This window comes from Columba livia, chromosome 9 (genome assembly GCF_036013475.1).
Source record: "Columba livia isolate bColLiv1 breed racing homer chromosome 9, bColLiv1.pat.W.v2, whole genome shotgun sequence".
In the NCBI taxonomy this organism is placed as follows: Eukaryota; Metazoa; Chordata; class Aves; order Columbiformes; family Columbidae; genus Columba; species Columba livia.
The window spans coordinates 606,568-633,907 of NC_088610.1; the positions used below are offsets into that span (position 1 = coordinate 606,568).

At 55.2% G+C, this 27,340-nt stretch overlaps 1 protein-coding gene and 1 long non-coding RNA gene across 15 annotated transcripts in view; one reads left to right on the plus strand and one right to left on the minus strand.

Annotated features, from left to right (window-relative positions):
* Positions 1 to 18,686: 18,686 nt before the first annotated feature.
* The window catches only part of MBNL1 (muscleblind like splicing regulator 1), a 77,221-nt gene continuing 68,567 nt past the window's right edge, over positions 18,687 to 27,340 (plus strand). For 4 of the 14 annotated variants that reach the window (XM_065073322.1, XM_065073325.1, XM_065073327.1 and 1 more), the window contains exon 1: positions 26,047 to 26,180. Coding sequence is in view for 1 of the 14 variants with exons in the window: in XM_065073330.1 (XP_064929402.1) it covers positions 26,172 to 26,180 (9 nt within the window). In the remaining 13 variants the exon portion in view is untranslated. Of the gene's footprint in view, positions 19,064 to 25,749; positions 25,921 to 26,016; positions 26,181 to 26,572; positions 26,708 to 27,340 lie in introns of those variants that run through there. The other 10 variants (XM_065073316.1, XM_065073323.1, XM_065073315.1 and 7 more) reach the window with 8 other exon arrangements.
* On the minus strand, positions 23,595 to 24,622 carry LOC135580214 (uncharacterized). The gene is made up of 2 exons (XR_010474544.1): positions 24,384 to 24,622; positions 23,595 to 24,027 (listed from the first exon to the last, which is right to left on the minus strand). It is a non-coding gene; the product is annotated as an uncharacterized LOC135580214 (long non-coding RNA).

Here is a 27,340-nt window from a genome sequence, read left to right on the forward strand (position 1 = left end):
TGCATTAGAGATTTGTGGTGGCCAGCTCCTACATCTGAGTTTCCGTATTTGCTTTCACTGCTGCCATCTATCTTGCACTTGAGGGAGAATAAGAAGAGAGAAATCTTGCATTTTTCAGAACACCCCTGCTTTCTGTTCAGCCTGATTTCTTGCGTATGTCCCAGGTAGGAATCTGCCGAACCCAATGCAGCTGATGGCGCGTCCTGGTCGCCGCTCGCCGCGGAGAGCGGGGCTGTGCTCGGGTCAGTGCAGCGAGGCGCTGATTGCCGTTAATGCCGCCGTGCCGCGGGGTCAGTCTGCAATCCCTGCAGCGTGCCGGGCTCCCGGGGGTGGCTCCCGGGTAAGGGGCTCGGTGGCCCCACTGCCCCAGCCCTCGAGGCGATGCCGTCACGGGCAGTTCGCCACGTGCCCACCCTCCTCGGTAGCAGCGTTTCTCATCCGGTGATTGCCATCATCGTCACAGGGTAGGCAAGCAGCTTCCTCCACCTTTTGGTGTCACGGGGCAGTTTCCTGACCCCAGCCAGCCCTGTTTCCCCCACATGACGGCTGTACATGTGGGAGGTGAGATGCAGCAACCCCCGGTTGTGCAAGCGCCGGTTCAGCATCCGCAGCTCATTTAGCATCCGCATCTCGCTGCAAACGGGGAGCGAAAGGGCTGCTGGGTGCTCGCTCGGCCCTGGGCTGAGGGCAGGAAGGAAAGAAGGAGAAGGGAGAAGAGAAATGAACCTCTGCCTGCCAGCCGCTTCCAGCAAACGGCTTGTGCAACACTCGGCTCATGTGGTGCTGGCAGCTCGGCTCCCCCACAGCCGGCTGTGCAGGGGGCAGAGGAACACGGGGAGCGCTGGGGTATCCGCACTGGCAGTGTGAGTGGATCTAATTAGGCCTGTGTGAACCTGAAATGGTAAACTGCAGCCTGCTTCTTATGATAACACATCTCTGCCCCTTCAGAGAGCACGTGGGATGGCAAGGCTTGTTGGGGGAGTGCAGCTGGCCCTGCCTGATGCTCACCCCGGCTCGTTCCTCCCCGAGGGTGGGCTAGGGATGCTCCAAGGCAGGCACAGCTATGGGATGGTCCAAAGCACACACACGGGATGCTCCAAGGCAGGCACAGCTATGGGATGGTCCAAAGCACACACACGGGATGCTCCAAGGCAGGCACAGCTATGGGATGGTCCAAAGCACACACACGGGATGCTCCAAGGCAGGCACAGCCACCACAGCCAAGGCACAAGGACAAGGTTCCATCCCAGCGTTGCCAAGGCAAGGGCTGGTTTTCCCGTCAGCCCACATCAGCACCAATTCTATTACTGACAAGGAGGTGACTCTGGGCTCTTCATACAAATCAGGAAGAAACTTATGGTTTTGCTTTGGGTTTTTTTAGCACAGAAAACAGGTGTGCAGAAGCTCAGATTGTGCTGACACATGGCAGGTCAGGGTTAAGATGTTTTCCTCAAGCTGGGTTTGCTGGAAGAAGAGGTACTGCCAGCCCAACACCATCCAGCTGTCACTGCCCAGGTCTGGCCAGGGTCCAGCTCCCCATGCTGCCCAGGCTGGGACAGGCCAGTCCAAGCCCCGTGACAGGGCTGGAGCCACGGCCACGCTGGATGTCACTGCCATCTCCCCCCAGAGACACATCTGCACAGCACGTGGCATCCCATGTCCGGGTGATCGATGGCCAGGAGGTGATTTTTCTTCATAAACAACATGTAGTGACAGTTCTTCTGGATGAAAGCGTTCATTTATTTGTTTTGCTGTGTCCATTGAGGTGAGCAGGGGCATCTGCTCCTTAAGTGCACGGAGTCACCACGGAAACCTCTCTGTGTACACACAGGTGCCACAGTTACCCACGCGGCTGTTCCCTATCAGCTGGGTGCCCGGTAAGTGGTCATCATCTCCTAATACGTGCTCCTTCTGGTAATACATGCCAAATACCCATCATTAAAAAGGTGCAAAGTTAAACTGGTGCCTGTGCATTGGAGAGCCCAGCACTGCTTAATAGAACTCCCATCTATTATTGCAACTATTTTTTATAGTAGTGATGCTATTAGTTTTCTGCTATGTGCACTGATCATATCGTGGCACATGATATATGTCTTGTATTTTCATTTTTGATATTTCTTTCTTTTCAATGTCTTCACTGCAGGTGCTGTACTCCAGCGGTTGGGCTTCTGGGCCACATAAGATGCAGGAAGACAAACTTAGATTTTATTGACCATTTTTTCTAAGGCCACCTGTTGTTTAATCCCAGGAAATGCTTTCTATTCAGTAATATGAAAATATGTAGGATCACAGGATAAGTCAGGGTGGAAGGGACCGCAGGAGACATCCCACCCCACCTCCTGCTCACAGCCGGCAGCTGCGAGCCCAGACCAGAACATCCACAGGAACCCAACGGCAAGTCGGGTTTCACTCTGCGAGAAGAATTAGATAGAAAACTGATATAAAGATATACACACAAAATACAAATCCATATTACTTATGTCGTTAAGTTTTAGAACCAATCTGTTCAGAAGGGAAGAAAACAATGAATTCTAAATATTAAGCACCAGCACCAGCTGGGAACGAGGCCTGGGCTGCAGTTGGGGTCCAGCCGGGGATCGTTAGTTTCATTTTGGTTTGTGTTCCCTGGCTTTGGGTGGGGACAGCAAACTCGGCCTCCAGAAGAACAGGAATTCAGTTGTGAGTCAGCCCGAAAACAGGCCAAGAATGTTTCAGTGGCGGTAAGTGATCTAAAAATAACTGTTCCTTGCGCTGAGCGCTGCCGGGCACGGCGAGGGGCGTGTCCCGGCACCGGCACCGCGGCCGGCCCGGTGCGGAGGCGGCGGAGCAGCGCTGCCCGGGTGCAGCACCGTGGCGGGTGCCGGGACGTTCCGTCCCTGTCCGGAGGTGCCCGGGGTGTCTGTCAAAGGGTGAGCTGCTTTCCAGGAGCCGCCTGGTTGTAGCAGCCGGAGCTGCCGGAGCAGGAGCCGCCTTTTGAGGGAAATCAGAGCTCGGCTCCGAACTCACCCAGAGCAGCAGGCTGAAAGATGTACGGTGTCTTTCGTTCAAAAGCCAAGCAAACCTCAGCTGCTCTGCAGCTCGGAAAGTGGCAAATGTCCTACAGTTTTTTGTTTTCTTACATCCCACAGGAATTTCCAGCTTTTCCTTTTGTGCCTGTTGCCTCTGGCCCTGCCAGTGCCCAGCAGTGCCGCTCCCGGCAGCCTGCCCCGGGACGGGACCTGCCCTGGGACGGGACCTGCCCTGGGACGGGACCTGCACTGGGATGGGACCTGCCCTGGGACAGGACCTGCCCTGGGACAGGACCTGCCTTGGGACAGGACCTGCCCTGGGACGGGACCTGCACTGGGACAGGACCTGCCTTGGGACGGGACCTGCACCGGGGCCGGACCTGCGTTGGGACCGGACCCGCTGCACTCCCCATCATTGCCCCCTCCACAGCAGCTTCTGCCCTGCAGCGTTTCAGCAATGATCCATGAGAACACCTTTCCAGAGGAGGAGGGTCGCGCAGGGGCTGTGGGCTGGTGCTGTGCCATGGAAGCCGCTGCCGGCCCCTGCAGCGAGCTCTGCCGGCCTCGGCTGTGGTTCCTCCGCGGCACACGGCACCTCCTGCGGGGACGGTCCCACCCGTGGCTCCCAGCAGCGGACTGGTACAGCTGGCCAGCTCCAGCTGTTTAAATACTGACAGTGGTAGTGACAGAGACATTAATTCCACTGACTTTTGCTTGTTTGCAGTTTGGTTTCCACTTTCTAAAATTATTTAAGCTAAATAATCTTCCTAAAACCCAGGAGAACCTTAATTCTGTAGGAGTCTGTGAGCCAGCCCAACACAGCCGTTTGTTTGTTTAAATGCTATCGCCTCGGCAGTACCCCGGTGCCTCTGGACACCATCGGGAGGGTGCGGTGAAACGTACTGAAATGCCTACATTTTTACATATTTGTTCAAAGCAGCTTTATAGCGAGTGATCAGCAGGACAGGGCTCTGCCCGAACACATGAACACCCCGAGGACAGGACAGCTCAGGTGTTCGATGTCACAGGTAAGGTGGCTGTTGGACTTCTCTTAATTATCTTTATTTTTCCATGTCTTATCTTGATCCAGATCCACAGAAATGAAGCCAAACATTTAACCACTCCTTTTGATCCATGTTGTCCATTCCATTTCTTACTTCACTTCCTGACATAGCCACCTAAGAACCACAGGTTGGAAACTCTCGTGAGTAACCTCCCAGTTGAAATAATTAAGTCACTGGATAAACAAAAGCAATTAATCAGCTTGAAGCTGGCTTTGGAAATAAATTCTGCACCCTCAGCTACTGCGAGGTTGGTCTGACGAATCCTTTTCTTTCCTAGAGACCTGCGTGGTTTTGGTGGGTGCTGTGGAGCAGCTGCCGGCACGTCCCACCCACAGCTCTGGGATGGGATGACGAGGGTGGTACCTGCACAGCCCAGCTTGCCAAGCAGCTCTTGCCCAGGGGATGAGGGGGCCCGGGGACCAGGGACACCCACCAGCGGGAGTGACAAGGGGACGGATCCCACTGCCCCGGCACCGGGGGCTCCCACCCGCCTGGGCGGTGGCTGGGGGGTTAAATGGGTGGCATGGGGACCCTGGCCCCACGCCGCCCACCAGCTGTGGGGGGCAGCACCTGGCATGTGCAAGGGAGAAAAAGCCAGCTGCCAAGGTAAGGAGGAGATCACACTTCTCAGTTGTCTTTTTCCTACTGAATGATGAACCGCAGCAGGAAATGCTGCTGACCGTGGCATTTCGTGGGACAGGCTTGCTGGGCGATCTGCCGGAGGGACGGAGCTCCAGGGCGTTCTGTGCAGAGCTGGGCTGTGGGGTGAACCAGCAGTTACTGCAGAGAAGCGAGGTGACCTAGTTTGGTGTGTCCAGCAATGGAAGTGTGCAATATATTCCGCGTTCTTGCACCAACGTGAGGGACACCTGGTCCCTGCTGAGACTGTGACACAGTTCTTGGGAACCGCGCTGGAGTTCTAGGGGCTGCCAATAAAACACTACTGAGGTTCAGCAGAGAGATCGATTATGTGCTGATTCCTTGGCTGCTTCTGGGGTGCAGAGGAGCTGAAGTGGCTGCACAGGGCAGCTTTTGGGGTGTAAAAGACGCAGTATTGAGTCATGCTGAAAGGGGACCTGAAGTACAATTTTTCTTTGAAAATAATAACCCTTTATAATAGGGGTAAGGATGACTTAAAATTGTAAGTTTTTGTTCGGTATGGATTTCTCCACCCTCAGTTTAGGAAGAAAAGAATGTTAGAGTTGAGTACTCATTTAAGAGTTGGGGCTTTTTTCCCTCATACAAAATAAGATGCTGAAATTTGAAATTTCTTTCTATAGCATTTTACTGTAGTGTTTAATATAAACTAAGAGTTTTGAGCTTTATTCCTTCCAAGAGGCAAATGGCAGAGGAAAGCTAACGCCGCTCCTCTGGCAGGCTGGCTGGCTGGCTGTCCGGGTGTCACAGCGGCCGCTGTCAGAGGAGTCCTTGGCAAAAGGGTGCCCAGGTGCAGCCGGCACGGACGCGGGGTTTGTGTACAGGGTGCAAGTCTCTGCTGGAAAACTGAGCTCAAATGCTTAAAATGGAACTTACATGCCAAAATCAGTGAATTAAGCATTGATCTATTAGTGTATTGGCTCTTCCATGATTTATTATCTGACGTTGATTAAGAACATCCTTGGCTACTGATGTTCTTTCCTTTTTCGTGGTGTGTCATTAAACCGCTGGCTTTGCTGACCGCGGCACATCTCCCGAGGCCAGAGGCGTCCTGAGAGCCCGTCCGTTACACAGCGTGTGCAGAATAAGGGGAATCTTACTGTGTTCTCGGGCTAGAACCCCCTGACCGAACGTGCACTGGTGACCATAGGAGTGTGAGCAATATTCCTGCTGGTGTGAGCAGCTGAGGCTGTCACAGGCTGTTGGTGGGCTCTGATGGTCACTGTATGCTCTTTGCACCTTTCATCAACACCACCTTGTGACTTAGAAAACATGACAGCGACAGAGCAGACCCCTGAGCAGATGGCAAGGGAATGGCGTGGGACAAGGAAAATATGCATGTCATGCACTGGAATGCAGCTGGGGGCTCAGAGCTTTGTTTCGGAGCATTACAGGACAGTCAGAGCATCACTCCACAGTGCGGGAAGCTCTTAGGGGCTTTTTAGAGAAGCTTAGGATTTTTTGGTACAAAATTATGTGTTATAAGTCTTGCAGCAGAAAATACTGCTTAATAAGCATGCTGGTATTAAATTTAGTGTGAAATTGGAAATAAGAGTGCTTGGATATGGTACATGCCTTCCTTCTGCCTCTCCAGCAGCCGGTCCCTGGTGTGGCCGCAGGGTGTGTGCAGATCGATAACTTGGCGAGGTCCCACTTTCCTCAGAGCGCACGCGTCTGCAGCTGCAGCAAAGCGGAGGTAACATGCGAAAATGCTGTTCATGGAGCTGCTTTCCAAGGCAAAGTCCTCGGGGCACCTGGTGTAAATGGAGGTAGGAAGAGTAGGGTCTGTGCTCGCTGTCCCCGTCACGCAGGACCGTGTGAGCACCGGGACCACGGGGGCCAGGCCGGGTGTTATGTGGGAGCCATCTGGTCCCCATGCCAGTGAAGTGAGCCGACAGTGTTACCAGATCCCAGCAGTGCCGTGGTGGATCCAGCCGGGAGCGCTTTGACCAGCCCACGTTCATCAGCTGATGTTGCTGTAACTAACGTCAGAGAAAGAAATATAGTTGTCCTTCCGATTGCTTGCTGCGATCCTTCAGAAATACTTTGATAAAAAGCCAGAATGCCAGAGCTCTCAAACAGCCGCAGAAGCTCGCAGCTCCTGATGCGAGCTGGCTTAAAAAAGGAAGTGGGCTTTCTCTCTTTTCCTTAAGCTAAAAACCAATCGGCCCCTGCGTCTGATTCCCTCTGATCAGCTAATGGAGGGTTTCAAACTGACATTTCTTTGATCGCTGAACCTGGGGCTGCTGACATCTAATCTTTTTCTATGGAATAGCTCATGGCACTTTATGAGTTTACCATTCTTCTAACCAAACAGAGTTATCGGGATGCCTGATTGTTCTCCACCGGCAGGTTCACTAGCGGAAATCCTCCTCTGAAGGAGCACAATGGTCCTGATTTCTGCCGGGTGAGCAGCAGCCAGCAAAAACAAACACTGTCCTGTTATAGGGCATTTCTACGAGGACCTGAATTTAAAAAAGCTTATGTATGATGTTTAATTACCATGCAGTGGCCACGTTCTCTGCTGACTATGGCAGGCGTGTTAGTCCCAAAGATGTTTTGGGTGACTTTACTGAAATTTGCATGAAGAAAGCTTAAAGGTGTCTCCAGTTCCATGGGGCTTTTGAACGGGAATGTAAAGTGAGCAGGGAATAATTCCCTGTGCAAGCAGAGCTGGCGTGCAGACACCAACTGCCCATCTGGCAACGGCTGGCACGGCAGCTTAGCAGCACTTTTGAAATGGGAATTCACAACTGGAAGAAATACCGCTGCTTCTGCTACTTGAAAACATGAGGTGACTGTGAGAAGTCTGTATGGATTTCTTGTTGGTTTGTTTCCCTTCTTTAAGTCAGAGTTTCTACCTCTGTGTCATTTCTAACCTTGGAAACAGATTGGAAAATCCACTTCAAACCCACCGTGGCCACTGTGGTAGGAAGAAGCACCTGACAGCTGGTGGATTAGGTACAAGGAGCTCTGTGCCCAGCGAGCCCAGGGTGACAGCAGTGTCACCAGAGGGAGCAGGGCTGCCGTGTCCCGGGGACAAGGGCTGCAGCCCCGCTCTCCACCCTGCCCCCGGCGCTCTGTGCCCCCGCCCTCAGCAGCGGGCTCCCCAGCATTACTGCGATTCAGCTGACCCCAGGTGTGGCATTTTCCAAGCAAGACTTCTCAGTGAAAGTGATCTTCAAAAGCAGCTCTTGAATTGGACATTCTTTTGCTGCACCTTCCATTGCCAACATCTGCAGTCAGCAGCTCCAGTGCGTGAGTGCTCCCCAGCGAGTGCTCCCCAGTGAGTCCAGCGGGGCTGGGGTCTCTCTTGGTCCTTTTGGTCTTTGCTTTTATGTTGGTGGACTCAGATCCCAGGTGAGAGGAAGCCAGAAGTAAGTACAGGCAGGGCTGTGGGGCTGCATGCAGGGCTGCAGGCAGGGCTATGGGGCTGCAGGCAGGGCTGTGGGGCTGCAGGCAGGGTTGCAGGAGGGCTGTGGGGTGCAGGCAGGGCTGTGGGGCTGCAGGCAGGGTTGCAGGCAGGGCTGTGGGGCTGCAGGCAGGGCTGTGGGGTGCAGGCAGGGCTGTGGGGTGCAGGCAGGGCTGTGGGGCTGCAGGCAGGGTTGCAGGCAGGGCTGTGGGGTACAGGCAGGGCTGTGGGGTGCAGGCAGGGCTGCAGGCAGGGCTGTGGGGTTCAGGCAGGGCTGTGGGGCTGCAGGCAGGGCTGCAGGCAGGGCTGTGGGGTGCAGGTAGGGCTGTGGGGTGCAGGCAGGGTTGCAGGAGGGCTGTGGGGCTGCAGGCAGGGCTGTAGGAGGGCTGTGGGGCTGCAGACAGGGTTGCAGGCAGGGCTGTGGGGTTGCAGACAGGGCTGCAGGCAGGGCTGTGGGGTGCAGGCAGGGCTGTGGGGTGCAGGCAGGGCTGCAGGCAGGGCTGTGGGCTGCAGGCAGGGCTGTGGGGCTGCAGGCAGGGCTGCAGGCAGGGCTGTGGGGCTGCAGGCAGGGCTGTGGGGTGCAGGCAGGGCTGTGGGGTGCAGGCAGGGCTGCAGGCAGGGCTGTGGGCTGCAGGCAGGGCTGTGGGGTTGCAGACAGGGCTGCAGGCAGGGCTGTGGGGTGCAGGCAGGGCTGCAGGCAGGGCTGTGGGGTGCAGGCAGGGCTGTGGGGCTGCAGGCAGGGCTGTGGGGTGCAGGCAGGGCTGTGGGGTGCAGGCAGGGCTGTGGGGTGCAGGCAGGGCTGTGGGGCTGCAGGCAGGGCTGTGGGGCTGCAGGCAGGGCTGCAGGCAGGGCTGTGGGCTGCAGGCAGGGCTGTGGGGTGCAGGCAGGGTTGCAGGAGGGCTGTGGGGCTGCATGCAGGGCTTTGGGGCTGCAGGCAGGGCTGTGGGGTTGCAGACAGGGCTGCAGGCAGGACTGTGGGGTGCAGGCAGGGCTGCAGGAGGGCTGTGGGCTGCAGGCAGGGCTGCAGGCAGGGCTGTGGGGTTGCAGGCAGGGCTGCAGGCAGGGCTGTGGGGTGCAGGCAGGGCTGTGGGGCTGCAGGCAGGGCTGCAGGCAGGGCTGTGGGGCTGCAGGCAGGGCTGTGGGGCTGCAGGCAGGGCTGTGGGGTGCAGGCAGGGCTGTGGGGCTGCAGGCAGGGTTGCAGGCAGGGCTGTGGGGCTGCAGGCAGGGCTGTGGGTTGCAGGCAGGGCTGTGGGCCTGCAGGCAGGGCTGTGGGGTGCAGGCAGGGCTGTGGGGCTGCAGGCAGGGCTGCAGGCAGGGCTGTGGGGTGCAGGCAGGGCTGTGGGCTGCAGGCAGGGCTGCAGGCAGGGCTCAGCTTTGCACAGCAGCGTGCTGCAGCCTTAAAAGGCCCGGAGCAGCATCCCTTCTTGGCGTGCGGTGCTGGCACCCGAAAGCGGGAGTGAAACAGCCCTCAGCCCGGCCAGAGCTGGCACAGGAGGTGTGAGAGTAAACCGCAGTGTACAAGAATGTCTAAGTCACGCTCACGAGGTCCGGGGCTGGGGCTGGGCACCGCTGTCACCAAAGCTCTGAGCTCCCGTGCTAAAAAAATAGCATTCTCTTTATTTGGCTCCAAATACGCGGGGCACAGAAAGCCACGTGTGCTGTGCTCATTCTCATGCAGTCATTTAGGTGTCCGTGCAGGGTAACCTTCAATAACTCTTTGTGTTCACGCCCAAATGAAATCTGACTTTGCAGTGTCACTTCGGTGTCCCTCGCTGGCAGGAGGGTCTGTGCTCGCTGTCCCCGTCACGCAGGACCGTGTGAGCACCGGGACCGCTGGGGCCAGGCCGGGTGTTATGTGGGAGCCATCTGGTCCCCATGCCAGTGAAGTGAGCCGACAGTATTACCAGATCCCAGCAGTGCCGTGGTGGATCCAGCCGGGAGCACTCTGACCAGCCCACGTTCATCAGCTGGTGTTGCTGTAACCAACATCAGAGAAAGAAATATAGTTGTCCTTCCGATTGCTTGCTGCGATCCTTCAGAAACCTGTCTGTTTCTGAAATCGCTGCGTTTTCTGTAGAGTTGCTGTGTAATTCCACTTGTGCAATTGACAATTTTGCAACAAAATGCTTTGAAAATTAAACGGCTTGGGATCATAGATACAGAAAACTCTCTGGCAAAGCAAAGGAAATACTTTGATAAAAAGCCAAAATGCCAGAGCTCTCAAACAGATCAGAGTTCACTGCCTCTGTCAGCACAGCAGCGCACATACTTCTAGTTAAATGGTAAGAGCAACTAATAAGGAGTTGGCCACAGTGTCCTTCCGTCAAGAATTTCCTCGTTTCTCAGTGTGGCTGGTAAGCTGTTTGAGGCCTCTACTTGGGCTGCAGTTCAAAATGTCGTTTAATCGCGCAGCATACAGCGGCATCTTGCTTGTTTCACAACTAATGGCGGAGGGCGGCAGGGCCGTCGCGCAGGTGCGCTGGTCCAGCTGGGGCTGCTCTGCTGGACCGCGTTTGGGCAGGGGTGAAACGCAGACCAACCCTGCCCGGCTGCCTCCAGATTCCTGCGAGGTCTCTGCTGAGCTCGGTCTTCATTTCAAACAAGCAAGCTGGGTCATTGAATACTTCAGACAAATAAGAAACGGAAGCTGATGCATTGTTATAATATTTTGGCATAAATAGTGGTTTTCCTGGGGAGAAAAAAAAAGGGAAAGACCTCTGGGAGTGGCCAGAGGAGTGGCTGTGCCCAGGTGGGGCAGCCAGAGCAACGGGGCCGTCCCCGAATTGACCCGGGACATGCGGGGTGACCCCCGAATTGACCCCAGGATGTGCGGGGCGACCCCTGAATTGACCTGGGATGTGTGTTGGGGATCCCTGAATTGACCCGGGACGTGTGTGGGGGATCCCCGAATTGACCCGGGACGTGGGGGGCCATCCCTGAATTGACCCGGGATGTGTGTGGGGGATCCCCGAATTGACCCGGGACGTGGGGGGCTGTCCCCAGACTGACCTGGGATGTGTGGGCTCAGGGCGATGGTGCCGAGCGCTGCGGGGGCGCGGGGCAGACCTCCTCCAGCACGGCTTCCCAAGGCTGCCACAGAGCGGATTTCTTACAGCTACTGGTTCCCAAAGCCTATTTTTTCTTTGTTAAATAAGGTACGGGACATTTCCTGCTGTTACAACAAATACTGTTGTGTGCTCCTAATATATGAACTGGGCACTTGGGCTGTTTGTGACGGGGGAAATAAGGGTGAAGGGAATGCTTCTGCGATAAAATACCAGGTTTCTACTGTTGGCCGCTTGTGCAGGTCCTGTGGGCCTCCAACTGAGAAATGGCATTCAAATGTAATACTTCGTATTTAGTCAAAAAGGAAGGGTGCTGGGGTTTGGGCCGTGAGAGCCAATTCAGAGTACTGGGGGGATGAGTTCAGCACAGAGAAATGACAGCTGGTCACAGGTAAGTACAGAAATGTTTGTGATATTTGCTGGGCTTTTCCCTTTTCAATGAGACATACAGGAGATGTTCAGTGCTGTCAAAAGCATCATTTACACTAGGCCCTGGGAATCTATGTTTCGTCTGACAGTATGGGATCATGACATGTAAAGTTAGATTAATGGGCACCAGTATTTAAAAAGATCAACAATTAGTCAGTTTCTTTCTTTTTGAGGATATTTCTCTCTTAGACAGAGGTATCGGAGTTGCTTCTGGTTGTCTTCTAACACCAAGTATTACTAATGCCTGTAAACGCGTAAACCAGTTACAGATTTGAGAGCAGTTTAGAAACTGTGTTATTTATGCTGCTGTAAGGTGCTTTTTAGGGACTGTCATAGCCAGTTCTGTTAGGAATTAAGATTTAAAATTCAAGAGTATTAAAGTGTTCTTGAGGAGGGTGGATAAGATGTTTGAAGTTTGCCCAAAGCTGCAGGAGCTGGTGGAAACCCTTGAGCGCGGTGCTGGCGGGCCCTGGGCTGGATCAGTGGAAACCCTTGAGCGCGGTGCTGGCGGGACCTGGGCTGGATCAGTGGAAACCCTTGAGCGCGGTGCTGGCGGGACCTGGGCTGGATCAGTGGAAACCCTTGAGCGCGGTGCTGGCGGGACCTGGGCTGGATCAGTGGAAACCCTTGAGCACGGTGCTGGTGGGACCCGGGGTGGATCAGTGGAAACCCTTGAGCACGGTGCTGGTTGGACCTGGGCTGGATCAGTGGAAACCCTTGAGCGCGGTGCTGGTGGGACCTGGGCTGGATCAGTGGAAACCCTTGAGCGCGGTGCTGGCGGGACCCGGGGTGGATCAGTGGAAACCCTTGAGCGCGGTGCTGGTTGGACCTGGGCTGGATCAGTGGAAACCCTTGAGCACGGTGCTGGTGGGACCCGGGGTGGATCAGTGGAAACCCTTGAGCACGGTGCTGGTTGGACCTGGGCTGGATCAGTGGAAACCCTTGAGCGCGGTGCTGGTGGGACCTGGGCTGGATCAGTGGAAACCCTTGAGCGCGGTGCTGGCGGGACCCGGGGTGGATCAGTGGAAACCCTTGAGCGCGGTGCTGGCGGGACCTGGGCTGGATCAGTGGAAACCCTTGAGCGCGGTGCTGGCGGGACCCGGGGTGGATCAGTGGAAACCCTTGAGCGCGGTGCTGGCGGGACCCGGGGTGGATCAGTGGAAACCCTTGAGCGCGGTGCTGGTGGGACCTGGGCTGGATCAGTACAGCCGTATGGGATTAGGAGGATTAAAAAGCTCTCATACGTATAGCACACTAATGACTCTCTGCTTTACGCTTGGGTTTAATTGGAAAACCAGTCTCGTGTGCACGTAACACCTCCCCAAACAAGCTTCTGATGCTGAAGAAGCGCAATAGAGAATCTATGTGAAACCTCTGGCCAAATGATGTGGAGCTCAGTGTAAGGAAGAGTGACTTGCGAAAACTTTAGTGGTGGTTTTGGTCGCTCCCCAAAGCCTTAATGCAGGGCTGGATTTACCGCCTCGGAGGAGAAGAATCATGTCCTTCTGGAGTAAATTCAGCTCTAGCCTCCCTGCTAAAGTAAGGCAAGAAACAAGTGAAGCAAGAGACAATGAGCCTCTTGGTGGAACTTGTATCCAGCGAGGATTTCTGGTGAAGTTACCTTTATGCACTGACAGAACTTTTGATAACGTGCCTTATAAAATGGTATTGAAGAGTTAGCTGAGGATGCTCTGGGGTTGGGTATGGATGTGTGACACAGCCGAGGATGCTCTGGGGTTGGGTATGGATGTGTGACACAGCCGAGGATGCTCTGGGGTTGGGTATCCATGTGTGACACAGCCGAGGATGCTCTGGGGTTGGGTATGGATGTGTGACACAGCCGAGGATGCTCTGGGGTTGGGTATCCATGTGTGACACAGCCGAGGATGCTCCGGGGTTGGGTATGGATGTGTGACACAGCTGAAGATGCTCTGGGATTGGGTACGGATGTGTGACACAGCCAAGGATGCTCCGGAGTGGGCTACGGATGTGTGACACAGCCGAGGATGATCCGGGGTCAGGTATCCATGTGTGACACAGCCAAGGATGCTTTGGGGTTGGGTATGGACATATGACACAGCCGAGGATGCTCTGGGGTTGGGTATCCATGTGTGACACAGCCGAGGATGCTCTGGGGTTGGGTATGGATGTATGACACAGCTGAGGATGCTCTGGGGTCGGGTATCTGTGTGTGACACAGCCGAGGATGCTCCGGGGTTGGGTATCCATGTGTGACACAGCCGAGGATGCTCCGCCGTTGGGTATCTGTGTGTGACACAGCTGAGGATGCTCTGGTGTCCCTGTCTGCACCCCTGTGCTGGGAGGGGAGAACCTTCCTCTGGCCAGATGCTGCGCAGTGCCGGGGATGTGCCGTCAGCGTCGCCGGCACCACGGTACCAGCAAACCCCAGAGCCCAGGGGGCCTCACCCAGAAGATAAGCGAGAGAAATGAGGAATGTTTCCAGGAGTTACTATTTGATTTGGCTGAGTTGGTACGGGCAGGAATGCGAAGAGCAGGGAAGGAGTTGTGCTTGCTGTTTGCCGGGCACAGGGGCGGGAACAGGTAGAGCTGCAAAAGCAAATGAAATAAAGCACTATGCTGGGAACGTGCAGAGAGGACCCGTGGTGTGTGCCGCACGGCGGGAGGGCAGCCGGGAAAGGAGAGGGAGGGACACGGCGCGCTGGGACCTGCTGGTGAGGCTGCTCGGGGCTCTGAAAACACCAACGGGACAGCACGTGCCTCCTTCTAGCAAATGAAGAGAAACCTTTTTAATTCCTAAAAAGCTAGGCCTCTGCTGTATGAGGCATTTGCATCTGCCTCGTGTGAATGAGGCTTCAACCACGTTATTGTCAAGAAGTCTGTCCTCTGAGAGGTTGGCTTTGGCGGAATGGTTGCAGCAACAAACCCACATTCCTCAGGAAATAATAAACACTTCAGCCTGGTGATCCATGCCTTGGGGTCCTCGGGATTTAGGAGAAATGGAATGAGTTGTGAATGCGTTTGGAAGGGCTGTAACGTGCTCAGACTGAAGATCTTCATTATTCCCATGGCGTGGAATGAGATTTTGGAAGTAACATCAGAAAGCAGAAGCTGTTAGTGACAATTAACCGTGTCAGAGCTCCTATGGCAGAATGTGACACTGGAGAAAAGAAAAGGTATTTCAGCAAACAGAAGGTTGGGTAGGGGATGAACAGGTGTCATTACCAGCCCATAACTCAGCATTAACGGAGCACTGTATATTGCTCCTGCTATGAAATGAGAGTTTTTGTGGTTCCAGATTCATGAGTTTGAAGGCAAACCGGAGCGTTTCTCTGGCGGGGTTCGGCAGGACGCACGGAGCGCGCTGGATCCCGCTGGAAACACCACGGGCGGCCGCCCAAGCTGCAAAGTGGTTTGAGCAGGAACAGATCGGAAGGAGCTGCTTGGAGGGCCGGTCAGCCTGCTCTCCAATGCACCTGCCTTCCAACTCTTATTTTACACCTGCTTACATTTAATGAAAAAAAAAGCAGCAGAAAGGCCTTTAGTAGCTATCAATGTTGTATCGATGTTGTTTGGGTTACAAGGGGGTCTTTTACAGCCCCGCTGGTCTGCTCTGGAGATCCCTCAGACACACACACGGTCTGCTCTGGAGATCCCTCCTCTCCAGGCTTCGCTGCTGCTAATCACATTTGCAGGGGAAGAAAGTGTTTGGCTGAGCTCTTCTGCCGGTGCCTCATGGTTTGCTCTCCGGCATTGTGTTCCCGTGTTGGTGATGCCGCATCGCCACAGCGACCGGTCCCATGTAGGGCTGCGGGTTCAGCGGGGAGCGCGTGGAACGTGCCGAGGAGCAGCCGAGATGCTGCTCAGCGCGGGGCAGACGGTGACACCGGCTGGGACCACGGCCGCCCTGCCGCCCAGCTCCTGCGGGAAGCAAATCCGGCTCAGGAGAGGAGAAAGCCCTTCCAAAGGAATAAGGCCTGTGAAAGATCTCAGGCTTTGGACAACTTTGTAGAAGCAATAACAACAGAAAAGGAAAAAGCTAGACGGAGTGTCGTCATCTGACCCGCCACCATTAATCTCCCAGCAGCCTGGTGCTGACGACACTTCAGCTCCACGCAAAAGAAACACAGCACAGCGAACGACACTGAGCAAAAATGTGCCAACAAGTTTGTCTTTAATCAGTAATTAATGAACAGTTTTTCTCATTCATCAGAGCGTGAAGACTTCTGCATATCTGGCACTGCAGGGACAGCACAGCCGCCCTCTTCTGAACATTTACCAGCTCATGTATGAATATCACATTAAAGCGAATTACCCGAAGAGTTAAGAACGGCTGATGTTCGCTGACAGGCTGTGCCCAGCGGTGCAAGAATTGCGTGACAAATGAGAAACATCTCTGTGTCACTTTAGCCATGATGTTCAGACGAGAACAGGACCCATCCCGGGGGCTGCCCCTCCTGCCCAGCCCGGGGGCACGCTGGGCTCCTGCGCGCGGGCCGGCACCCGGGGACTGGCTGTGCCAAACCGCTGCGGCTGCACTTTCGGAGCACCTGCCACTGCCACCGCAGGTTTTAGTCTGGCCAGGCTGCTGAACCTCTGGAAGCCCTGGCAAGTGACCAGCTGCCTGTGTTCTGCCTGCAAAAAGGCTTCTGGGTGGGAAAAGTGGAGCTCCCTTGCACAAATGCACCAAGTTCTATACCAGGAATAGATATTCTTCGATGACTGCTCCAAAATCTTAGTAAAAGCAAATCAGCTCGTCATTTACATCCTGCAACTTATGTGTATTTTGTTATTTATCAGGAACCGAAATGAAGACTCAAGATTTGGAGTCTTTGCGGTGTCCTGGAACTTGCTTTACATTTGAAGGCTGTTTGGGACAGGTTGCTGGTTACCAAAAGAAGAGAAGTACTTTTTGCTGGAGAAGGTAAATACATTTTTCCTGCTCTGTCTACTGCGTTAATTGCAAGACACATAGTAACACAGAATATACTCTTATGCTACATGGGTAGTGCATTTTAATGTGCTATATAGAAAAGAACAATTGACTAAGATTAAATGTGTTCCCCATCCCCGCTGCTGTGGATTAAGGACTCGCACATGATGACAGCGGCATCTGATCTGGTCCAGTTGTCTGCCTCTGCTTAAACAACCCTGACACAGTGTAGTGGTGTCCACACAGGGCTTTGCCTACTTAGTTACATCACTTTTCAAGAGCAGGAGAGCTTGTCTTCACGGGCGGACGTTTATGCCCTGCCCAGGAGGAGGATGATGAGCGTCCAGGACGTCGCTCCTGGACACGCTGCTGAGCCACAGCTGCTTGCAAAGCACCTCTCTGTAAGTCGTTAAAAACCTTTTCCCAGGGTTGTTCTCTTGAAGGCATATTTCATTACCAGTTTGGGCTTTTAACATGGAAAAAGCCTGCTTTGTTAATCAGGTCCTAATTGCCACGCATAAAGGTGGAACTAGATGTTATATAAGGTGCCAAAGTATCAAACTTGGAGTATCCTGCTCCTTAAAAAACAGCTTTTGGTGCTTCATCCTGTAGGAATTAGTTGTTAAGTCCTTCTGCCTGCAAACTGAATGTAAGGATAGTACAGTATTTCTATTGTGCTAAGCGCTGTACCTGTTCCTGTTATTTCCCAGCAGCAGGTGCTGGGTGCGATGCTCTGTCCTTGGGGACAGTCCAGCCAGCAGTCAGAGCTGGACACCCCTCGGCTTGGCGCTGCTGCCGGGGCCAGGCGGGAGGGTCCGCGCGGCTCCCGGTGAGACCCCTTCCCACGGCCTTCAGAGCGAGGTGTGCCCGCGGCGACAGCAGGGAGCCCTGCTGCCGGCGTGACCTCTCCTTCCCCCGTGTGCCGGACAGGCCGTGCCCCAGCGCCAGCACTGCTGGCATTTGCCTTCCCACCCCACCTCGCGCTTCGGTGGTGCCGATACGCACCCAGGTCTGCAGAGACTCCGTGTCACCAACGGGCAGCTCTGGCAGCAGCCGCGGCGAGGGCACTGTACTGATGGACACTCCTGCCCCAGCCCCGGTGCAGCCGCCTTTGCTGCAGGTGCTGCGGCCGAGCCGTGGGCTGGCCGGGGCTCTGCCAGCACCGCTCGGGGTCAAACAGGCCGTGCCATGAGATGGGCTGAGCGTCTCCAGTGAAACTGTTCTGGTAACTTGTGCAACACCCAGTGTGAAGAGATGGTGAACTGAACCTCTGTGCTTGACACCAGCTTTCTGACAGCACCACAGCAGCAGAGGGAGGCACTGTTACGGGAGGGAAAGAAACAACAAGAAATCCTGTCTGTAATTCCTGCTGGCGTTGCCTGCAGCGTCTCCCTGCACTGGTTTGCAGTGCAGTTGCACCCCAGCCCCTGCCGGCAGTGCAGCTGGGGGCTGCGGCTCCCGTGCACGCTCAGCTCCCGTGCACGCTCAGCTCCCGTGCACGCTCAGCTCCCGTGCACGCTCAGCTCTTGTGCACGCTCAGCTCTTGTGCATGCTTAGCTCCCGTGTGCTGTGCAGAAAGCAGCTTCAACAGGCAGAGGAAGCCGATGGCGTTTCCTCTGCCGCGGTGCCCGTGCTGCTGCTCCCGGCTGCCGCCCACGCACCCTGCCCCAGCAGCGGCTCCTGTCCCGGTGCTGCCCGGCCAGGGCCACTCAGCTGTGGTTCAACAGGGCTGGCAGTGCCCAGTGGAGCCACGGGACAGCATTTCTCTCCCAGGTTGAGCAAGGGACATTTGTAGCAAGCCGTGCCCCACGCAGCAAGCTCTCGCGCTGCAGGGCTCGGGGCGGAAGGGCCGCTGCTTGCGCAGGAAGCCCGAGATGGCGGCGGTTGCAGCAGAAATAACAAAAGCGGGTCTAAGTGTCTCTGGCCGCTGAGACTGGCCCCGCAACCGTTATCTGCGGCTCGCAGCAGGCAGGGAGCCCCAGGGGCGCCACCCCACCATCACCCCACTGCCGGGCACCGCGGGCACGGCCTGGTCGGGCCGCCTGAGCCCGGCCCTGCCAGATGCCGATGGGCAGATTAACGGGTCACAATGGCGGCGTCTCCAACCAGTGCATTTCAAACCGCGCGTCTGCGCCCAAGACGTGAGCTTCGCCAGCAGCCCGCCCCGCCGCCGCTCGGGGTGCAGCTGCGATGCAAAAGCACTTCCCCTTGCATTTTTTTTTTTTTTTTTATTAGCTTAAAGTAATTTTTGCTTCTTTAAGAAAATATATATGCAAACCCCAGCGCATCGCCATGGTTACTGCTGTGTGCTGCTGCAAGTAGCTGATTTCACATCCTTAGACCTGTAGAGTTTGGAAAGCGTGGTTCTTGTGGCCTTTCACTGTTTCCCCCACCCGGGGCCACCGTCCCGCGGTTGCAAAGAGCACACGTTGTAATTCTCCGCGCGCGGGCGGAGGAGGCGGTGGCCGCTGGCAGGGCTGCAGCGCGCTCCACGCTCCCCTGCAGGACGTCCCCAGGTAAGAATTCTGCTTTTTACCCCACTTTGTGGCCCTTGCCGGCTGTGCAAATCTGCAGCAGAGTAGCGTACGGTTGTTTAGTGGGTTACGGTAAGTTGTTCAGCAAGCTAGATCATTTTATTGCATCTGCATTTCATTGCACCTACTTCGGCATGTAGTTCTGGCTGTCCTGAGAGAAGTTAGGGAAGATTTAAGTGATATGTTAAAGAAATTAGCACTAAACATACAACTTTGTCATGCGAAGTTTAAGTAACAAACCCCTGCAGTTCAGAAGAGTATCAAAGGCAGCAGCCAGATCCCAAAGCTGGGGGTGCGGGGGGACCCCCACGGTCTGGAAGCACCGACCCGATCCCAGGGCCACGGGGACAAACTGTGGGTACATCCTGCTCGTTTCTTCTGGTTTTGCTGTCGTTCTGTCTGTTGGTCTCCTGGGGTGTTTGCTCTGCAGGAAAAGTTGGGAGAAAGATCTTTTCGCGCGCTTTCAGAGCCCCAGGAGGTGGTTCAGCAGTTTGTTCCGCGCTGCTGGTGAGGGGGACAGGATGGGACAGGGCTCCTGTGCTGAGGCCACACCACCATACTTGTGCTTATCGGTAAAGCCCATGAGAAATTAAAATGACATGAATCCCCTATGAGTGAACGCTTGGCTTCCCACCGTGACACACTGGTGAACGTCCCACCAGTTTCCGTGGTTCCATGCGATGTGGGATCACGAGCAGGGTCCACCCGTCCCCAGCACCCGTGGTGCTCCCACAGAGCTGAAGTGGAGCCGGCACTGCCGGCCGGGCTCCAGCCGCAACCATCGTTACAGAGAACACAAGAATGTAGCACATGTTGTAATAATTCGCTGTGAAACTGTCAGTGTGGATTTTGCTCATTTATTTGCTTGTAGACTAGTAGAGATTTAAAATACTTTATTACTTTTAACAAAAATATTGTCACTTAATAGTTGCAGGAGACTTTAAAATGAAAGAACAGTCCACTCAGAGGGCAGAGTCTGAAATTTGTACATTATCTTCACTAAAGCGCACACGTAGATAATATCATTCCAGCAGAAAAAGGGGCTTTCAGCACGGCGGCGTGACAGCGGTGGCTGCGTGTCGCTGCCAGCGGAAGTTCGTTACTGCACCGGTTGCGCTGCGCTAGGAGAGATGTAACGATTGCTTTCTTTATCGGAGACACTGAACTCTAATGTCGGGCCTTTCCACGGAACTCGAGTTTCATGAGTGTCGAACAAATAACAGCCTAAAGAAGCAAACGGCTTCTTCAGGATCGTAATTGTGTTTAGTCGGTGTTTACAGTAGCTTGTGTACTTGCCTTTAAATAAAGGCCAGGGAAACAAACAGAAGGAGAAGTTAGAGTATGAGGTTTGGTTTGTGCCTGTTGTATTCCGGCTATTCAGAATGATGCGACGAGGCCACAGGACCTATGTCAAGCTCGCTGGGTTTGCCCGGGCTCGCCGGGCTGGAGGAAGGGCAGGAAACCTTGCTCAATTTTCTGGGGCCGGACTCTTGCTTCACTTGGGCCGGAGCTGCGTTAGAGGGTTCCTCTTTCCGTGCTCCAGCTGTAATGGTGCGGAGCGACTCTAAACCATAAAATGTCTCTCAAAATACTTTCTCTGTATACGTGTTTCTCTTTTCCCTTGTCTCCCAATTGATGCCTTTTATGTTTAAACGACATACGAAGCTAAGTGTACAATGATATATTTCTTTATCTTTCTCTGCCGGAAGATGATTAGTCCATTGTTTTGTTTGGGATCCCAGTTGATCATTATCAGATGACAGTCTGGAAGATCGCTGGATCCGCAGCTTCCTCGCGGTTCTCTCTTTACCGTGCCCTGCCTGGACACCTTGTTAGTGCAGAGCTTGCACTCGGCATCTGTGCCTAAAGCCCCGAGACCGACAGGACCACATGAAATGGAATGTGTTCACTGTATAGGCTATAGGGAGAAAGGGCATCCCAGACGAACAGGGCATGAACATCCCGGCTGTGCAGCTGTGGGCACCTCGGTGCCTGCATCCCGGGGCAGCGGGAGGCCCGGTTTAGCCTGCGCTTATTTTGTAAAGAGAGCTCTAAGTGCAGAAAAGATCGCTTGTGCAGACACCGGCCTACTGAGGCTATTGAAGAGCAACCTGGGCGGTGAGGAGCTTGTAGGGAAAACTTTGTGAGCGGCACAGAAATGCCCAGCGTACTGATGTCAGCGTGCAGAGAGGAAACGGCCTCGCGTCGTTCTTTGTGAGAGAACAGGAACAGGAAGAGCAGCAAATGATCCATTACAGTATTTGTTCCCGGGGACTCCCGAGGCATGTGCGCCCAGCGCCGCCGTTATCTGAGCAGTGCATCTGTGCCGCTGCTGCTTTGTGTAACCACAGGCAAAGTCCTGCGACTCAGGCAAATATAAAATACCACGGGATACCCATTGTCGTGAACTTTTTACTGATCTGGATTAAACTTCTTTGAAACAAAAATGGAAATCCACGGCATGTTCTATTGAAAGAAAAATGAATGTTTCTTTATACCTTTTCAGTCTTCAGTTTCTATAATAAAGCCAAAAAAACCAAACAGAAAATTATTAAAGCTGAAAAGCACATTATCACCTAATTTCACAAAACATAAACTCTTTGCTTAGTTCAGCCCTGAGTACAGATCAAGAAAAAAGGCAATTTTTAAGGCAAATTTCTTCTATTCTGCAAGCCTAATGCATTTCAAAGCAAACAGCAAAGTGTTTTGTCTTATTCTGTTATGGATTGAAGGACGTGGAGGATGTAATTCTGAGCAATCACTTGAAATATCAGAAGCCAACAGAAGCTCATTATCTATAAATGAATAAAGGTAGCATTCAATTGCAGTGGAGATGCCACTTTAGTGCTGATCTTCTTCATTTGTACGGTAAAAATAAATGCATTCTGGAACAACTGGGCACAGGTAGCAAGTGATGCTGAGAATTACAAACACAAGTTACAGGGTTTGGGGGTAAAAGACAAGCAAGAGAGGGAGAAGATGGCAAGACTAGCAGAAATCTAGCAGAAATACAAACCCAGTGTGTTTGGTGGAAAACTGAAGTTGGAACAAGGTGTCTGTGTTGACAGAGATGTTTAACACCAGCGAGCTACGCTTCTGATACTGGAGATAAACTCTCTGGTTTTTTCCTCATCTTCTGTGATGTCTGTGTGCCTGGTCGTTTCCTTGTAGCCTGTTATTGGTGTTGGTGGGATGAACACCAGCCTCACGGTCTGAAAAAATACACGGCATGGGAGTCCCAGGCTGTGGAAACACAGAGCGGCTGAAATTAGAGCACGTCCAACAAGGGGACCCTGTATGTGGGGGTCCTGTGTCCCTGTGTTTGTTTTCCAGCCACAGGGCACCAGGCGCAGCCACAGCTTGTCACAGCGTCCCCAGAGTACTGCCAGGCGGGAGCACTGCTGCGGGAGTGATGCCGAACACAGCAAAGAGCCGAGGTGTTGGGATTCAGAATAGAGTCAGCAAGAAGCATCAGGTGTAAAGGACAGAGGTGTTTGGAGTATCTGCTGTTTGCACACCAGGGGGGTGAGCAGGAGTATCTGCTGTTTGCACACCAGGGGGGTGAGCAGGAGTATCTGCTGTTTGCACACCAAGGGGGTGAGCAGGAGTATCCGCTGTTTGCACACCAGGGGGGTGAGCAGGAGTATCCGCTGTTTGCACACCAGGGGGGTGAGCAGGGGTATCTGCTGTTTGCACACCAAGGGGGTGAGCAGGACTATCTGCTGTTTGCACACCAGGGGGGTGAGCAGGAGTATCCGCTGTTTGCACACCAAGGGGGTGAGCAGGAGTATCTGCTGTTTGCACACCAGGGGGGTGAGCAGGAGTATCCGCTGTTTGCACACCAAGGGGGTGAGCAGGAGTATCTGCTGTTTGCACACCAAGGGGGTGAGCAGGAGTATCTGCTGTTTGCACACCAGGGGGGTGAGCAGGGGTATCCGCTGTTTGCACACCAGGGGGGTGAGCAGGAGTATCTGCTGTTTGCACACCAAGGGGGTGAGCAGGAGTATCTGCTGTTTGCACACCCGGGGGGGTGAGCAGGAGTATCTGCTGTTTGCACACCAAGGGGGTGAGCAGGAGTATCTGCTGTTTGCACACCCGGGGGGTGAGCAGGAGAGCTGTGGGGTGCAGGACAGCCTGGGCAGCACGTGCACGGGAGCACCAAACCAGCCCCTTGCTGAGGTGCCTGTGCTGGGCTGGGGCACTGGCCTGAGCCCTCAGAGAGACAGAAGGGAGGTCAGACCAAATGTGAAAACTTAACCATGGAAAAGCCTCCTATAGTTCTTTGAGTTTTAACTTCTGAAGTGTGCGGTACCCAGCTCCTTGCAGTGGCCTGGCTGTGCCATGCTGTCACCGTGCATGTCCCTGTGCTGCGGACCCCGCCACTGAAGCACTGACGCATCACAACTGTGAGACTTCAGAAAAAAATTGACTCCTTATAGACATTACGATGTCTTTTTGGCACAGCGTAGATTATGCTGGCAGCAGAACTTGTTTACAGGATTCACACTCTTAGTCTCCGTGAACACACGTTTATTCGATAGCTCTTAATTTTCACAACCAAAGCAAAGAGAAAGCTCTATGGAGGTGGAGCTGCAGTAGTTTGACACATCCGTTTTATAACGCTTTCCAAACCTAAGGGTGGTTAAAGCCTCTGCAGAAGCTCCCTGCAGTAACTCTCATCCATGCTGAGAGGCGGGAGCGCGGTACCGGTACCGTGGGCGGCCGCGCTGGTCACCGTGAGCCACGCCGAGGTGCCCACGGGCTGTGGCTGGGGCCGGGCATGGCCTGGGCTGCGGCGCCAGAGCTGCTGGGGCAGAGCCTGCCCGGGGGACAGGGGATTTCCTTGTCTTGACTAATTGGCTACCGTTACATTGAGCAACAGGCACCCGGAGGAACAGAAACTGCTGGAGCGCTCGCCATGAGGTAACGGTTCTCTGGAACGTTCCCTATGGGAGGAAACAGAAATTAAAAGTTTAATGGAAAAGGGAATAATTGGGCTTTTTAAAAAAACCCTATGTGTATATGCATTGAAATGCAGTCAGCCTTAGCAGTAAACAGTTGCTTCATATGATATAATAATTGGAAAAAAATACTGAGCAAGATGTCTCCTGGAATCAGTGCAAATATTTGTAGGGTGTGGGTTTGGCTCAGACACATGACTGCTGCCTTGATATCAAAAGTCAAAGTCAGAGAATGCTGCCACTGATTTTACTAAAATGGCAAAATATAGAAAACTGAAAACTCTAGTTTTCAAAGGCATGGGACTCTTCTATGGCCAACAGAAAAAAAGAAAATTAATTACCCATAAAAGAGGTATATTGTGAGCCCCGGGGGTGGAACAGACTGTGCACGGGAAGTGTAGATCAAAAGGAGTAAACCTCGGCAGGGGCAGAGGACGGAGCTGGAAGAGGGGCCACAAAAGGTCACTAAATCCATTCCCTCGCCCCAGGCAGGGTGGAGTGGACCTAAATCGCTCCTCCAGATGAGTGTCTAACCCTGATTCTGTACCCTTGTCAGGCCTTTTTTTCCCTCTAAGTCCAGCCTGAATCTCTCTCCCTGCAGTTCAAGCCCATCTTCTTGTCCTCACCACCATAAATACAGAGACAAGATTGTTCCCTGCTCTTTACAGTGTCCTTAAATCTTGGAAGATCATTGCAGTGCTTCCCCGGGTCTTGCCACTGCCAGGCTGTTTCCACTTCTTTCCATCGTTTTGTCCCCAGCACCCTCTCCAGAGGTCCTGTCCCACATCCCCGTGGGCTGACATGGGTGGGAACAGCCCCCGATGCCCTGGCACACACCCCCAGCAGCCTGCCTGCCTCTCCGCCTGTTCAGGTGTACACTCTTCTCTTTTTCTGTCCCTTAGGTCAGTGCCTCGTTGTTTTGTTGAGACTCCTTCACGCGTGGCCCTCGACGTGGGCGATCTGGCATGGGACACATTTACGTTGTGACTGATCTGTATTATTGTAGCTCCTTTTTCTGCGCTGGTCCCATCAGCGTCACTGGCGTGGCAGGCCTGACCCCTGCCCTGTGACACTGGCCGGAGCACAACCGGTGCCTCGGTGAGGGGGTGCTGCTCTCGGAGGTCTCTCTGGAGCACGGGAGCTCAGGGCAGTGCTTGGCTGTCGTGGTGGCACCGGCCATCTGCTCCAACCAGTGTGCCCAGGTTGTCCTGGGGGCCATAGGGATCACCCTGGGGCCCACACGGAGCCCATGGGGATCACCCTGGGTGCCATGGGCGTCACCCCAGGGCCCACAAGGGTGGGATCACCCTGGGCACCATGGGGTGCCCACGGGGAGCCCCTGGGGATCACCCTGCTGGCCGGTGCAGCCCTGCAGACCCCACATCAGCGTCACCTCCAGGCTCCTCTCGCTGGGGCCACATGTGCAAAAATCACCAGTCTGCAATGGGCTTGATCTGCTGAAGATGAAGGAAGAGCGGGAAACGGCACAAACGCACGGGTGTTTTGCCTGCTCTAGGAAGAAGACGGGTCCCATGGCCGCGCTAGAGGACAAGCACTTCGGGGCTGTGGAAGGAAGGGCGCTCTGCCGGGTGGCGCGGCTGGAGGCCCGCAGGCCGGGCGCCGGTGCGGAGACATTTTCCACTCGCTTCCCTCCCCCCGCCTCTTTTTTTTCGCCTTTCCTCCGAAGCCGGAGGCGGCGGCGGGGCCGGGCACGTGTGCTGGGGCCCGGGCACCGTGACTCATGAGGCGCCGGGCCGCGCCGCCGCGGGGAGGATGAAGGCGGCGAGTCCCCGGGGGAGGGCAGCCCGCGACGCCTCCGCTCGTCACCTTGTCCTCGGGCTCGTGTCGCCCGGATCCCGGAGCCTGCGCCGGGCTTAGGTGAGCGGGGCTGGGCCGGGGCTCCCCGCGGGGCCGTGGCGGGCCCGGGGCGGCCCGCGGGGCCGAGGCCGGGGCGCTTCCGGGTGGGGCGGGGGCGGCGGCGGAAGCCGGGGCCGGGGCCGGCGCGGGGAGCCCGGGCCGCTGCCGCCGCTCCCGCCCGCCGCGCCGGCGGCGCTGTCAGCATGTGCCCCTGACTGGGCCGGGCCGCCGCGCCCGCACCGCCGCGCCCGGGCAGGGCCGCGCCCGCCAGCATGCCCGAGGTGAGTGCCGGCGGGGCGCTGCAGGTGCCCGGGCCGCCGCGACCGCCCGCTCGGCCCAGCGGCCTCCCCGGCGCGGCGGGGCCCGCGGGCGGCGGCCTGGCGGGGCCGGGGAGCGGGGGGCTGCGCTCGGCGGGGACGCGGGCCGCGGGAGCCGCCGTGCGCGGCGGGGCGGGCGCGGCCCCGCCTGCCCGTGTCCCGGTGCAGGCGGCGGGGCCGGGGGGGCCCAGCCCGGCGGCGGGAACTCGCCAGGCGGGAGCCCCGGGAGCCGTGCGGGGCAGGTGCGGGGGCGAGCGGCGCGGCCCGGGGCCGCGGGCGGGGCAGCCCCGCGGGCGGGAGGGCCGGGCCGGGCCTGTGCTGGGCCGGGCACTGCGGCTGCTCCGAGAGCCCGGTTGTGGGGCAGGTTTGTAAAGCAGACGGTGGCTCGGGAGGGACGTCAGCGGTGCGGCGTGTGCGCGGCGCGGCGGGGCGGAATCCCGTCTGCGGACGCGCTGACCGCCTGGCCCGTCGGGAGCTGCTGCACGGACTGGGTGCGAACGGGGCTTGCGTTTGGTTATGGGGTTTTGGTTGGTTTTTGTTTGTTTGGTTGGTTTTTTTGCTTCTTTTGGTGAAAGTTATTGAATTCAGAACTTTGTTTTGCATCTCTTTACTGTAAACAAATCAGTTTGTTAAGATGTTAGCATAATGGGAGAGAAAAATGCAGGGATGTCATCTGTATTAAATGCTTGGTTTAGAAAAATATATCATTATTTTTTTTAGAATTCTTTCTTTTGATGATTTTTTTTTTGAGGAACAGAATATACACTGCAAAACATGGCAGTAGCAGAAGGACACGGGTGACAGAGTAGAGACAGTGAAACTGCACGAGAGCAGGTTCTCCAGAGAGGTGTGAGCACAGGAGGGAGAGGGGTAAATAGCGAATAACAGCATTGAATACATAACTGGACCATGTCTTTAGCACCACGGGAAAAAGGTTCTCATGAAATGACAACGCGTTCTAAAGTGACACAGGAAGTAGTTTGCATAATGTATAATTAACTGGTGATGCTTTACTGCAGGGGAGGTTTGAGGGTGAGCGCGGGCTGTTGGCGGTTGGGAGCTGCGGTGGAGCGCAGGCTCCTGCCGGGCCGAGCCTCCCGGTGCTGACACGCACCAGCACCGGC